This window comes from Strongylocentrotus purpuratus, unplaced genomic scaffold, assembly GCF_000002235.5.
Source record: "Strongylocentrotus purpuratus isolate Spur 01 unplaced genomic scaffold, Spur_5.0 spur5_scaffold_2, whole genome shotgun sequence".
Classification (NCBI taxonomy): domain Eukaryota; kingdom Metazoa; phylum Echinodermata; class Echinoidea; order Camarodonta; family Strongylocentrotidae; genus Strongylocentrotus; species Strongylocentrotus purpuratus.
Window position 1 is genome coordinate 34,738,659 of NW_022145605.1, and position 15,360 is coordinate 34,754,018.

Below are 15,360 nucleotides of genomic sequence, written 5' to 3' on the forward strand. Positions count from 1 at the left end.
TCCCTCCCTCCCCCTCTCACTCTGTATCCCTGTCTCTCAATTACTCATTCATCCTAATAGTTACTAAAGTAGCCCTGTCTGTCCATATTACGTCTATAATCTTTTCATTTTTGATTACATTCTCTTCTGTTAAAATAATGAACAACGTAATCAATCAACCTTCTTGACATTCAATGCGTTCCTTTAACAAAATTATTTTTTCATTTGATTTATTTACTCCGTTCTGAAAGAAACACAAAGAAGGGGGCGTGGTGATCTCTATAGCAAGACCAATACAAATACGTATCGCCCTAAGAAATATGAATTCGAAATGGTTTATAGCGTTCTATCTTTAGTTTATTTTCAAAAAGTTTGGGGACAATGATGCAAAACAATCCAAGCAGAGAAAAGGCCGCAACCGATCTTGGGAGATGAGCAAAATGTTGTATTCCTTCCTTTATGAGCATGATCGCAAATACTTTCAAGATACCAACTCAATGGCAATCTATACCCTTATATGAACCAAAATCGCAAGACGTCATTGTAATGTTCGGACTTTTGGAGAGGCGATAAACCAGGATACTGATATTGCCTTAGTTTGATTTTTCGAAAGTCTTTGCGATCGTGTCGACGGCAAAAATGGCTGAAAAGATACACATTTTACTAAATGATTTCACATTCCCCCCCCCCCCCTCCACTCTTCCATTTCCTACAGGCCGACGTGCGTGTCCCGGGGAGCAGCTGGCACAGAGTGAGCGCTTCATCTTCTTCAGTCATCTCATTCATCAATTCGACTTTAGCGCACCGGACGGTCCAGATTCGGTTAGTCTCGACTCACACTTCGGCTTGAGTCGGTCGCCATTTCCGTACAAACTGCGAGCCGAACGAAGGCCGATCGACCTTCAGTTGCCAGATATCACATTATGAAATATTCATAAGGAGCGATCGGGTGGAACGGTACAGAACTATTGCCTTTGTGTTCTCTGAAATTGTCAAAACTAGACGTCTGCCGAATCTCTACCCCGATTGCATTTGTCTGGAAACTTTCTAAAGACCCCTACATGTAAAGTCAAATAGATTAAATATATTTTAACTGTATGCTTTCAAACCGACCGAACCTCCTAGAAAAAAAGGGGGAAAAGGCCAACTTGATTGTGTGAAACAAGCTTTGCACAATACAACATAGATGGACTAGTTCGCACAAAATTGTGTTATCATAAGTAGTAAACATAGCCATTCATTGGAGAGTGTAAATCCAAAATTTGATAAGAGAGAGTAGATAAAGGGGAGCGAATGGCTATCATTACCAAGGTCAATTCTCGCTACCCTAAATAGGTACGATAATCTCGAAATTCGCGAGACGAGGTAATTTTCACTCTCTCGGGTCGTCACTACAACTTCCGGTATAGAGTCCCATCCCGCTGGCGCTAGCGCCTGTGTTCGCTGTGCAGAGTTTTCACGCACGCTAAAATCGATGCCAATCAGTGTAATTTGTACAGATTATAATATGCAATGGAAAGCTTCGGGCAGAATTAGTGACTTTAGCACAAAAGGCCGTTAAACTCTACCGTGAAAGAGAGGGTTGTGATCACGAACGCCTGCACAGGAAGCTGTAATGTCGAAAAGCTATCCCATAATGCAATGCGCTTTTCAGGATTTTCCCCGGATCTCGGCAGAATCGCTATTTGGGGTAGCGAGAATTGCCCTAAAGGGAAAACAACAGTGGCAGTGGCGATATGGTGTAGATTCCAGAGTAAAAATGTCCAGTGGCATATCCAAAACTTTGGATAACGGGGTCACCCTCCCCTAAATGAGAGGGGAAGCCATGGGCGGTTCCGCATGCATGCCGTACGTAAATTTGTACACTCCTTTTTTTCTCGATAAAAGGACTTTAGTATTATTTTGTTATGTCATGTTTGAATTTTTTGTTTTTCTTCTATTTAAACAAACATATATTCTATCATACATTTTTTCTATTCGTATTCTTTTTCTAAATTAGGGCTTGTTTGGATTTCTCGCCTTCTAACCTATTTGTTTATATATATGTGTATGTTTAATTTAACTTTGTATGTCAATCATGTTAATCTGTAATGTATGTTTCTTTGTAAAATTGTGATTGCTTTTTATATGCACGGCCATGCTGAGGAACAGCCGTTGGCTGAAGTATGCCACCGTGCTAAAATAAAATAAACAAACAAAACCTGACATGGACTGCACCCAGTGTTTGATACACCTCTGGAATATTATACTCTATATGTATTCATATGTGCGATATCGAGGATACGCATCATTATGCTGTAGGTGTTATTTTCTTGTAATTTTGACACGAATAGCGTCTTCATGAAATATGTCATGAAAGTTGAATTTATTTAAACCTATTTATTTATATGTCTTTAAATAGTAAGTTACGTGTATCAATATAATATTTTGTTTTACCGTTACTGGTTATGCAGATCCAACTTCTTGTGACAATCTCTAGTGTAAAATGTTTTAATAAATTATTGTTTCAAACTAAAATCATAGATTCAGCTTTCACCTTCTTCATGTTCTTGTGCTTGTCTGAAATTGAACATTCTTTGAGCGGAGTTTTACATGACCGTGATTATATAATAATGATAACAATGATGTGCGTACTATAAAAGGGAATGCGTACTGCGTGATAAAATGTCAACAAGATAAGAGAGGATCCAAAGAAGATATGAAAAGACACGCGTAAAACGAGTTGATAAAAGTGCCGAAGAATAGAATGTGTATCATCAAATTTAGTGAAATTTATGCCTATTGGCTAATAACGCTCCTGCCTTCCCCCCAAACAGAAAACAAGTGGAGAGAGAGAGAGAGAGAGAGATAGGACAACAAAATAATGAAAGGGGAAAATGCGAAATGGTACATGAAATGATTACACCAATTTAAAAAAAAAAAATTGTTATTCAAGTGAGATATTTTGTCTGATAATCTGGGAATCCCCCAGCAAGATCACTAAGACCATGAGTTACATCATTCCTTTGTTCGTGATGTTTCATGCGTTGGCAAGGATCTGAATGATGACGAATTCTTAAGAAGTTAATTTGAAATTTCAAGATTTAAGATAAAATTATCGCCATTTAAGAAAATTCAAATCTGATATAGCTGTTCGGGGGAGGGGGGAGGAGGATATGTGGTGCTGTAAATGAAGAACGTTTTGTCGTGTGATATTAAACTTAGATAGCAAAATCTTTATTTAAAAAAAAAAGAAAAGATAAAGAAGATGGCAAAGACTTTCGAAAAATCAGCCAATATTTTTGTCCATCACCTTTTGAAATGTGCGTTAATCACAATGAAGTATTACGTAAACATAAGTTCTCGAAAGTTTTTGCGATCCTGTTGATATACAATTTTAGAGCATGTAAACTAAAATGAATACATTTCTGATGAAACAAAATTTCAATGTGAAGGTACTTCTCAGGTTGTAAATTGTAGTTTTGTCACTAAGTCAAATGGATAAAAGTAAAAACTCTATAATTATTCATTTGTCGATTAATTTTCTAGTCGCACTATTTGTAGTCTAGAATTTCGCTGTTCATTTGATAGTCAGTGATTAGAAATAATATGAATACGAGAAGTCGTAGATTGAATATCACATTCCTCATTATTTTTTAAAATGTCCATAAACTTTTGACACTTCACCGTGCAGAGCAATATTTGCGTTAATAACACTTTAGTGGCTTCGTATGTACGACTACAGTTTTTCGGAAAGGAGAAGCTGTCATGACAATCGTCAAAACAAAATTTGTTCTTGAGGATGCCTCTGCAAATAAAACAGATAGTCTTTATTCTTATGTAATAGGTTATGACGTGAACTTAAGTTGATTACTACTATTTTAAGCGTCCAAATCCGTGATCCTTATCACTGTCCAGTCCTTAAAATAAGTTATATGACAACTCCATAATCACTGTTAATCTAGACTGTGTCCTAATTTTTGACTATACTATAAATACTTTTTTATCAGGACTAAACATAATTTTGTTATCAATGGGCGTTAGCACAAATAATTAAAACCGCATTTAGAATTCGTCCATTTGATCAGTGGATTAATCAAATACTGTTGTTATTTTTGAGATATCATAGATTACATCCCCACAGGGGCGTAAATCCCGGGGGGAGGGGGGATGGGGGATGCATCCCCCTCTCGCTTGAAGGAGGGGAGATGGCCTGTACAAATATCCCCCCTGAGATTACAACAAAAAATCTTCCTGACGAAATACTCAATCTTTATGTTACTACTTGAAAGTGTGTCGTCTTATTTCGGAGTTCATTATAATAAAACACTACAGTTTGCAGCTGTCAGTATTTCGAAATATGTCTAATTCTTTTACTTTATGGTTGTCATATTTGGCATGTGCGTGCATGTATGTATGCATGTATACATTTATGTACATGTGTTTGGGTATGTGTGTGTGTGCGCGTGTGTGCGTGTGTGTGTGTGTGTTGTGTGTTTGTGCGTGCGCGATCGCGCGCGCTTGCGTAAATTAGTGTGGGCGTGTGCTCGTGCTTGTATGTGATGGCTATCGCCGATCATCCCCCCCCCACTCCTCGGTACGGATTTACGCCCCTGTCCCCATAATATATATATACTTCTTCAGTACCAATACAGACGTATATCAAAGAAAATCCGCATAAGTGACGGAGACACAACAAGCATTGTCTCTGAGTTCTTTGACTTTATTGTGCTACATCGTATTTGTCAATCTGCTGAGAATAGTCTAGGGCTTAGAGAGATAGTTTCAGGACAAATGGTAATTAGACTCTGCGTAATAGATCGAATTAAATAACAAGTAAGCATTGTTTATGGATAGTGAAAACCATTTTTTATCGGATTCATATTCTATTTAATTTAAATTATTTTACAATGTTGAACGTCATCATGAAGAAATATGGGGCAGTGTCCCCGAAGACTTTAAAATCAACCCTACAGTTTCTCCTTCGGTTGATGGGAAACAGGCGACACACAACGTACATCCTCGCGCTCATCAGCCTGGTTTTGGCCACGATCTCCTTACGAATCGGTGGACAAGGTCGTCGTCGACGTCGAGGTAAATTACCCCCTGGTCCCATGGGGTGGCCGATAGTGGGAATGCTGCCCTACATGGACCCAGAGAACCCGGCGCAGAGCGTATGGGACATGTCGAAGCAGTACGGCTCCGTGTTCTGTGGTCGTCTAGGAAGTCATCTGGCCGTGTTCATCAACGACTACGAGACGATCAAAGAGGCTTTCAGCAGGAAGGATGATGCGTTCAGTGACCGGCCTAGGATCACCATGTTTGAGGTCTACACAAACGGTCATGGTGAGTTATCATAGATATCTTCATGATGATGATGATATCAATACTAATGGAGTATTGAACAGCAATCATGACACTGCAACTCCTTGGGGGGGGGGGGGGGTGTTTTTATCAAACCTTAAAATCGGTCTTAAAGAGGTACTATGTCCCATTTGCAGCCAACATTAAATTCTGTAGAACTTAGCAGGAATTATGAATATGTCACATATGTCCTATCTGTGAAATTTAAACGTTAGCAGTGTCCTATGATTCAAATAATGCAAGGAAACCCGGTTACTTTATAGACTTCCCTGCCAGACACTATTGAGTGTCCGACTCACTTTTTTCCTTCTTCGGTAATAACATACAAAAAATGAGCTGTATGTAACATGAGTATTTGTCTACATCAATAACCCAATTCTTGTAATGGCCAAAATTAAACTGATTGAATCTTTGCGCAACACAAACGTACGACCATTCGGTACAAGGGTTTGAAAATCAGACTATATCTAAAATGATTGCAATCATTAAAGTCGATTCGACAACTAATGCTCGTTATTTTCCCACTAAAAGACATTTTCAAACCCTTCCGTTTTGAGGAAAATTCTAAATTAGTATTATCTTTCAAATGCCCTTGGAATTTAACCTTCATTTTTTGGGGGCCTGCAAATGGGACACAGTACCTTTAAAATTGGCCCTTTCGTACGATGAACCCAACTTCATCATGGCTGCCATAACAGTGTCAAGCATTTTAAGGACTTCATTCCTGCCAGGTACCAATTTACCGCACCTGGGCAGAGTTTGGCAAATGTCAAACGACATTAATGTTGCGACATGGACTCGAATCCCTTACCTTGTGGTTCACAGTTCAGATACCCATCCACTGGACCACAACATCTCTAACTCATGGTCCACTCGATGCTACTGCATTTTTATTCGTCATCTTTCCTCCATATTCATTTATTTAGACACGGCATTAATCAGTCAATCCAATAATTAACTTAATTGACTTATGCAGACGTTGGTTGGGGGGGGGGGAATATTACAGCTTAAGGCTACCCTTGTTGTATATTTCATCATCGCATTTTACATGGAGATGGAGGGGGGGGGGGATGGGCGGCCGTTTTCGCAATCGGTTAATAAACATATTTTGAAAAAATCTTTTCCGAAGGACGTTCACTTATTCCGTACTTTTGAACTAATTGCACATTTTAGAATATTTCAGATATGATTCTAATGTAAGTTGCTTGGTCGGGATTTATTTATTGCTCAATCGATCCAATGCCACCCCTCCCCCGCCCCTTCCTTTAACCAAAGAAATTAATCTACCGTTGTGCACGGTGGCATTCTGACCCTCACAATTTAAGTGTGATTGATGGCAACATGATGTAAGAAGTCCAACTAAAATAAAAGTACATAATAATCTAGTTACATACGCTATGGAAAAACATAAAAGAGTACATAAAGATATACAGTCAAACTTAATTTGTAGAGTTTGGAGGCTACAAAAGTTATTGTTTGATAATGTCTTCGAGAGAAGGACTTGTTTAAGATGGATGTTTTGGCTAATTATATTTTTGAGGTAGGGGAGGGGAATATCTTTTCAGCCCGTATGTTGCTCTTCATAAAGGAACAATTCTCCTTCCATCTATAAAGTGTATTACTCATCAGAATGCACCATCTCTCACATTTCACAGGGGTCGCAACGTGTTACTTTGATAATCACTGGAAAGAGCAAAGACGCTTTGCTATGAAAGCTTTCCGCCACTTTGGAGTCGGCAAACCGGACAGTGTCTTTGAAGAATACCTGATGCGAGAATCGAAGCACCTTCTCCACGCTTACTCACGAAAGCACGTGGCCTTCAACCTGAAGCCCTTCCTCGACATGGCAGCCTGCAATATCATCAGCTCCATGACCTTTGGAAATCGCTTCTCCTACACCGAGAGGACATTCCAGCAGTTCCTGCAAGCCCTGGATGATATCTTCCACGCCGCTGACGTAGCGGGCGTCACGAACTACTTGAGCTTCATGAAGTATCTCCCATTCAGTGGGTACAGTTCCTTAGACCGACGGTCAAGGGAACTCGAGTCTGGATTGTTCGTCCGTGAGCGTGAAGGTCACAAAAGAACTTACGTTGCATCGGAAACAAGAGACCTCATTGATGCCTTTCTACATGAGATTAGGAAGAAGAAAGAAGAGGGTGTCGATAGCGACAAGACAGGCTTCAGTGACAAGATGATTCTTCATTTCATAGCTGATATGTTCGCAGCTGGAACAGACACAACAAGTGAGTCGATTCTTTTTCATCCATACGGCTCATCTTTATTGTCCACGCATTATTAATGGTTATACGATTAGGACGAATTTTCATTCGAAATAAATTATTGCCTTTTACACTGTCTTCTACTAAAATAAAATATCGTAGTTTTATCTCAAAACTTACATATGATAATTTCAATTATATCATTGATCTTGTTAATATGACCTAAAACAAAAGTGTGTGTCTGAAAAAAAAAATACGTTCGAGAAGACTCCCGAGAAATCAAGGGGCAATTTCAAGACCTTAATGTATATCCCCCAGAAAGTGTTTAAAGATAAACAGTTCTGGTAAAAAAAAAAGAAAATTAATTCTCACAGAATTAAACGAAACTTACACTGAATGTTCAAGATTACAAATAAATGACATGTGCCGAACAATTTTGGAAGAAAATGTATACTGGCTGAGTAATGACCATGAAAAGACAAGGAAATCAAGGTACGTAGTACTAGCCCCGACATCATGTGTGTTGTCCCATATATAGCTTTCTGTGTACAGTGCTTGTTAATTTACCAAGACTCGGTCAAATTTATTATGATTTTGATGACTCCAGAACCTTGCAGTGCATACCAATACTTACATGCTACATGATTAACTGTTTCTGATCCTTTTCGTTCACAATGCAATCGCATTACCACTACTAAAGTTTATCTTTAAGGATGACATAATACGTCGTTGTAATGTTCGCAAAGTGCATACGGTGATGGAGAAGGCTTTATCTTTAGGTTGATTTCTCAAAAGACTTTGCGATGGTTACAATAGCTTTTATTGTTAATGCAAGTTAATTTTAATTATCATTAGTACATACATCGTCATCTTCATCATCATCATTATAATCATCATCATTATCTTTAGTAGTAGTTTAAAAAAAAAAATATTATTACTAATGTTATTATCATCATCATCACCATTAGTATTATTATTATCATTCTTCTTCTTCTTCTCCTTTGTCTTCTTCTTTTTTAATAATAATAATAATAACAATGATGATAATATTAGTGAAAATAAGAATCTTCTTCTTATCATTATCATCATTGTGATTTTTATTATTATTATTATTATCATCATCATTTTGATTATTATTATTATCATTATTATTCTCTTCAATTCCCAGGTAATTCTACCCAGTGGTTGTTACTTTTTGCTGCGAAGTATGAAAAGGAACAGCTACGAGTCCAGGAAGAACTTGACCGCGTGGTTGGTAGAGACCGTCTGCCAACACTGTCAGACAGGAAGAACTTACCATACACGGAAGCCTTCATGGTTGAGAGTATGCGGTGTGCAGTGGGAGGGCCCTTCGGTGAGTTTTGTGAAATGATTCTGGAAACGTCGGAGTAGAACATAGAAAGAAAGCCTCTTTATAACAAAAGCAAGTCAAAAAATGATCATAATTATGCAATGTATAGTTAACATGTCTTAGTGGCTACCTCTACATAAAGACCACTTGTCTGTAGTGACCATGCATTTCGCCTCCTTCTATAGAGAAATAAGTGCTGTAGAACCTGTGTAGAAAGGCCACTTGTATAAAGTAGTTACTTTCTTTGTTTCCTTTGGGTGGCATTAATGTATATGGTTTTCAATTAATAGTATTCAAGCCTGTTTATGGGGGAGGGGGGGGGGGCTTGAGGGGTCTTTGTTCCAATCTATATTACTATCTCTCATCAATGTGCCATCAGTATGCTGATTTATTAAGTAAGAAGCCAACTGACCGTGGAGTAAAAATGGTATATTCAGATGATAATAGCTACATTATTTAATATCGCAAACATATCCAACCCAGAAGATGATTAAGATACCTACAAATCCCCAGGCTTTAGCACACGTGCCCTAAATGGCTGATAGCATCAGTTCAAGAAATAAATTTGTACCTCGCACCTACTACACTTGGCTTAGTTGTGTCAAATATCAGTCTCATTTGATTCGCAGCAAACAGCTGATGACGCATCTACTAAATAATGACACCTTTAAGTTTCTTGGCAATTGACCTAACTAAAATGTCATTTTCCGCACTTCTCAATCTAGCTGTACCCCACGCCGCCGTTAGAGACACCGAATTCAAAGGATTCTTCATTCCCAAGGGAACCGTCATAGTGTCAAACATTCTGGCTGTCCTGAGAGACCCCAAGATGTTTCCGGAGCCAGAGGAATTCAGACCATCCAGGTTTCTCAGCGAGGATGGCAATCTCCGCAAAGATCTGATTGAAAGGGTCAGCGCTCAATTCGGAGTCGGTACGTTATAAAACACATAATATACCCCAGTCATACAGTCAAAACATCCCCATACCGACTCCACAACGACTCCACAACGATCGATTCCCGACCATTCGGGGTAATGGAAATTTTTGTTCGATCTGTTGTCGGTCTAGGACCAGTCTCGTTGGTATATCTGAAGTAGTATCTTCATGCCCTCGACAGGTCTCATGTGCACTGCGTCAAAGTTCGCATACACCGGACTTGGAGGAATGACTAATCTTGCACACAGCGAAACTCGTGTCCTAACTTGAACTTGCCGCGAGAGATCGCAAACAAGTGTCAGCCATGCCTTCCGCTACGAATCACCCATGTCTCTTGATTAACAACATTGAATTGCTCTATCATCTACTTAAAATCTGTTAAAACATGTTTCTTTTTATGACATATATTTTATTTTATTAATAATTTATTCGAATCAACTCCTCTCATCTAGTTTGAGATTAAATGAGTTGACACAATTTTTTTTCTCCAATAGGCCCTCTAAAAACGTACTGTAAAGTTACAGTGTATAGGAGCAGTAGATATTTGAGTTACAGTTGTCGTTAAAGGAAAGAAAAAAAAACTGCTTCATCGTGCCTTTTACATTCCAGATACATAAATCAATTTGTTCTGGCATCATTCTATTTCCGTCGCAGGTCGACGAACGTGTATCGGTGACCAAATGGCACGAGCAGAACGATACATCTTCCTCACACATCTGATACACACCTACAACTTATCTGGAGCCAGTGGTCCTGATTCGCTGTCCCTCAAGTCACATGGTGGCCTGACCAGGAATCCAGTGCCTTACGATGTTATTCTCACCGAACGAACTCCCACAGTGGCATCAGCGAAAAAATCGCATGGATTTTAGTGAACTTTGTCTAGAAACAAAAAATGTGCGCATTTGTCGTGCACATGCCTATGAGCTGATGACCAGTGCTGTATATTTTCGTGTACCCTTTTGTTTGTATAGTGCAGGTTATTGAAGGCCTAAACTGCAATGTAATTTAAGTTTTTCACATTTGAGTTTTGCTTCACTATTCTTCAACCAGAGATGCCCAAAATTTGCTTAAATTATTATTTGTCGGAACAGTACTGTCATAATATATTACTGCCCGATTGTGGCAATTTGATATCATCTAAATATGTAATACAATCTAGATAATCGACCTACTATGTTTAATATATTAAACATTTCTCATCTACGGCTCCAAATTATCTAGATGATTTCCTTAACACACTTATAAAATGCACAATTTTCCTAACTTGAGGTAGATTTCATGGTGAATTATTTGATTCTTCAATATTTAAAAAGTGATACTAATCAGACGCTCAGTAAAACTCTTTCACTGCATTTTATGAACGCCCAATTGATGGTAAATACGCCTAAATGTTTTTCCCCAATATACATCTTCTCGAATTAAAGTTTCATTATCTTAGGCAGAGTATTTAAAAGTGCATAATTCTTTCCATTGAAAAATAATAAAGTTTAATCTTTTATACAAACATGTACAAGATATATCAGAATAATGGATTCAAACAGGCCATCCTAAAACTGTTGTCTAAAGTTAAGAATTAAAATCTAAAAGTACATGTTTGTCTAAAGCAAATAAACACAAAGCCGGAATACTGCTAGAAAATCGTATACATATCGCCTTTTGATTCTTGTATATTTCGAAAAAATGGTACATGTATTATTTTGGTGTAATTTCTTTGTTAATGAACAACAACAAAAAACAAATTGTTGTATGAGTGTATACTTTTCTATTTGAAGATATATGTTAATTTATCAATTTATTTGAATATCATTGCCTAGCAAAAGCATTATTTGTACATGTTGTATATATCTAAATATCCACTGTTATGTTATCTTTTAAAGATGTATTGAAATAAATGTACAAAGTAAGGAACATTATTGCAAATTTTGTTTTATTTTGTATTTCTTATTTTAACCAGGATTGTGATGTAAGAGAAAGGTTTAAATGTTGAAGATTTGTCAATCTGGCGGGCAATAGATATTTCTTTCCTGAATGTTTCTTTCATGGGGAGTTAATTCAGAGTTACTCCAGATATTGATGAATGAACTACAAGTTGGAATCCAGTCTACAACAACATTCGTTTACAAAATATGCATACAATTTGAATATGTTGGTAAATCGGTCTATTGAGTCTGGTGTTGTCGAAATCACTTGCCGTGATTGTGTTCTAAGCCAGGGAGATATTTTTTTACCAACTTTTGGAAATATATCATTGCGAGGGGGGGGGGGGGGGGGGGGGCGGTAGCTGGGAGTAGTAATGGGGAATTCCAAAATTTAAAGCTATTCAAACGTTATTTTTTTATTTCCTTTCATATTCGAATTTATCATGTATAGGGCTTATTTATATGATTCCAAGCAATTCTCTTTGACGTAACCTTGTCAGGATTCGTTACCGAGTTGAGGTCAGGGCTTGATCATGATAATGGGCAGTCATCTATAATCCTTGTATCAGTTAGAGTTATTCAGTACCAGTTGACATGTAACTATAAATATCACGTGGTATTACACGCGAATTGTAGGTTCTTTATTTGGCCGGTGGTTTTTAGATGAACTAGATAAAAGCATGGACCTTAAAAGGTAGGCTAAGTACGATGTTAGGTAACCCCCACCCTGTGATAATTATGAGAGAAGATAAGATAAAGGGTCACTGCCTTGTGTGTGTGTGTGCGTGTGTATGTGTGTGTGTGCGTGTGTGTGTATGTGTGTGTGTGTGTGTGTGTGTGTGTGTGTGTGTGGGCACGGGCTCATCATCGGCCTTCATCGGTGAATGACACGTGCATTATCACCAAGCCCTCTTGTAAGGGAAGCGTGATTATGGTGCCCTATATCCCCTGTTCTGTAGTAATTTTCTCCCTCCCTTCCCTAAACGTTTCCTCCCCTCGTTCTCCTGTTCCCCACTTTCCGTCGCCCCTCGATAGGAGGCACGTGTCCCCCCATGGTTTCCGTGGATCTATGCCACTGCAATAATAGCTAGCCGCGTTGATACTCGTATATGAAGTTTGTAAACCACCTGGACGAAGCATGTGAAGTTTGACCTTAGGGTTTGCTGACCAGCATTACAATTTCATATTTTCCAAATAGTTTTTCCTTTTTAAAATTCACTTAATTTTTTTATTTTTCTTCTTCCCCCTTGAATAAAAAGCCTTCTCCCTTTTTTTTGGAGGGGAATTGCTCTTTTATAACACGTTTATCTTAATGTGTTAATTTTGCTTAATCCTAATAATCAATGACAACTACAAACGTGAAGTTTAAGAAGAAGAACGTGTCGGCGTATTTGTAAGTGACTTTGTATCAATTATTGCCTCACTATGTGGTGAGAATGTAAAGAAATTACTTGATTCAAAGAAACCATTATCTGCAATGACAGCTCAAAAACGTCATGCTTTTATCTAAACTGACTAATCACAATATAATGAATCACAAATGCACGAAGCAATAATGTTTTAGGACAGATTGTGGGTTCGTTTATGGTTGATAATATATGATGATGTTCCAGAGATAAACATTCTTTACATGCGTCTACAGAGGGCGACAATGCACATCAACAATAAGTTATGAGGTCAAAAACTTCACATTTGAGTTTTTAAGGTAAAACTGTTTACATCTAAATGTTTGTTGATTCAAATGAATTACGAAATCAAGGAATACATTCATATCTAAATTGTATAATGAAAAAAAAAGAGAGAATTGTATCAGATTTTCTGTGACAAAAGATGGATTCTCTGACAAGAGGGGGGGGCTTCACAAGTCCAACAAGCATTATGCTTCTTCTTTCTTTATTTCTTTATCTCTTTCTTCCATTCTTTCTTTCTATTTTTATTTTCTTTCTTCTTTCTCCTTTTATTCGATCAGGGAGGGCTAAACCCTGTGCCTCTGGATCTACCTTCAAGATGACACAGTTGATTTATTCAAGATATGGAACTGATGATATTATCGCTATTGGTGTTTTTCAACGTTTTTTGAGAAGCGCCCTCATTAACAGAAAAATCACATTTCGTAGTATTTATTTTCTATTGTCGACCTGTCACCTGGACAAGCTTATTCGTGCTCCATCGTTTGAGTAGCACCCACTTCCTCCTTTCTCCCTTTCCTTTCTCTCTTCCTTTCCATCTTTCTTTTCACTAACCCTTAATGAGAATTTATGTCATCCTCATCGTGCTGTGTTTTATGATCTTAGGTTCATTAATTTCCCTCTCCTGATACTCTTTTTCTTCTTGTTTTTGTTTTCGTTCTTGTTCTTTTTTTTTCTTCTTCTTCTTCTTCTTCTTTTTTTGTTAATAGCTTTTATTATTTCTTTTTCATCTCCTTCTTCTTCTCCTTCTTCTTTTCCTTCTTCTTCTCTTACTCCTTCTTCTTCTTCTTCTTCTTCTTCTTCTTCTTCTTCTTCTTTTGTCTTCTTGTACTTCATCTTCTTCTTCTTTTTCTTCTTCTTTTTCTTTTTCTTCTTCTTCTTCTTCTTCTTCTTCTTCTTCTTCTTCTTCTTCTCTTCCTCCTCTTCATCCTTCTTCTGTTTCTTCTTCTTCTTCTCCTTCCTCCTCTTCTTCTTTTACTCCTTCTTCTTCTTCTTCTTCTTCTTCTTCTTTTTCTTCTTTTTCTTCTTCTTCTTCTTCTTCTTCTTCTTCTTCTTTTTCTTCTTCTTTTGTCTTCTTCTTCTTCATCTTCTTCTTTTTCTTCTTCTTCTTCTTTTTCTTCTTCTTCTTCTTTTTCTTCTTCTTCTTCTTTTTCTTCTTCTTCTTCTTTTTCTTCTTCTTCTTCTTCTTCTTCTTCTTCTTCTTCTTCTTTTTTTTCTTCTTCTTTTGCTTCTTCTTCTTCTTTTTTTTTCTTCTTCTTCTTCTTCTTCTTCTTCTTCTTCTTCTTTTTCTTTTTCTTCTTCTTCTTCTTCTTCTTCTTCTTCTTCTTCTTCTTCATCTTCTTCTTTTTCTTCTTCTTCTTCTTTTTCTTCTTCTTCTTTTTCTTCTTCTTCTTCTTCTTTTTTTTCTTCTTCTTTTGCTTTTCTTCTTCATTTTCTTCTTCTTCTTTTTCTTCTTCTTTTTCTTCTTCTTCTTCTTTTTTTTCCTTCTTCTTCTTCTTCTTCTTCTTCTTCTTCTTCTTCTTCTTCTTCTCCTTCTTCTTCTTCTTCTTCTCTTCCTCCTCTTTCGTGGATTTCGTTGGAAGTCTAATTAAAAAGTAAAGAATACATGAATCAGGCCAAATTCCAAAAAAAAATCGGAAACTTCTCATTATTAGGATAAATTATAAACCAGCTGTTGGAGTAGATCAAATCCAGTAAAAAAAAACACACACAATTTCATTCCTTCTGATTTTTTCAAACTTTTGATTGCCTCGCCCTTCGCCCTTCGCCCCCCTCCATCGAAACCATATTTGAGGAAAACTTGAAGGTTATGTAATGTATCACGCGCTATTATTAAACTCCTCACTCATGTAAACGTTAACCGCAGTCACTTTGGTCGCTTATTTTGAGTACCAAACATTCTAAGCAATCAATAACT

General features: G+C 37.4%; 2 protein-coding genes across 2 annotated transcripts in view; both read left to right on the forward strand.

Moving 5' to 3' along the window:
- The window catches only part of LOC757026 (cytochrome P450 2U1), a 9,660-nt gene extending 8,595 nt beyond the window's left edge, over window positions 1-1,065 (forward strand). Inside the window, exon 6 of the mRNA XM_001197257.4 lies at window positions 695-1,065. Coding sequence (XP_001197257.3) covers window positions 695-906 — 212 coding nt within the window. The 3' untranslated portion in view covers window positions 907-1,065. The remainder of the gene's footprint in view (window positions 1-694) is intronic.
- Window positions 1,066-4,639: 3,574 nt separating this feature from the next.
- Window positions 4,640-10,945, forward strand: LOC574874 (cytochrome P450 2J6). Its single transcript, XM_775276.5, has 5 exons — window positions 4,640-5,304; window positions 6,978-7,568; window positions 8,713-8,898; window positions 9,621-9,827; window positions 10,487-10,945. Exons 1-5 carry the CDS (start codon window positions 4,869-4,871, stop codon window positions 10,702-10,704), a joined length of 1,638 nt encoding a protein of 545 aa, XP_780369.3. The 5' UTR covers window positions 4,640-4,868; the 3' UTR covers window positions 10,705-10,945.
- Window positions 10,946-15,360: the final 4,415 nt, after the last annotated feature.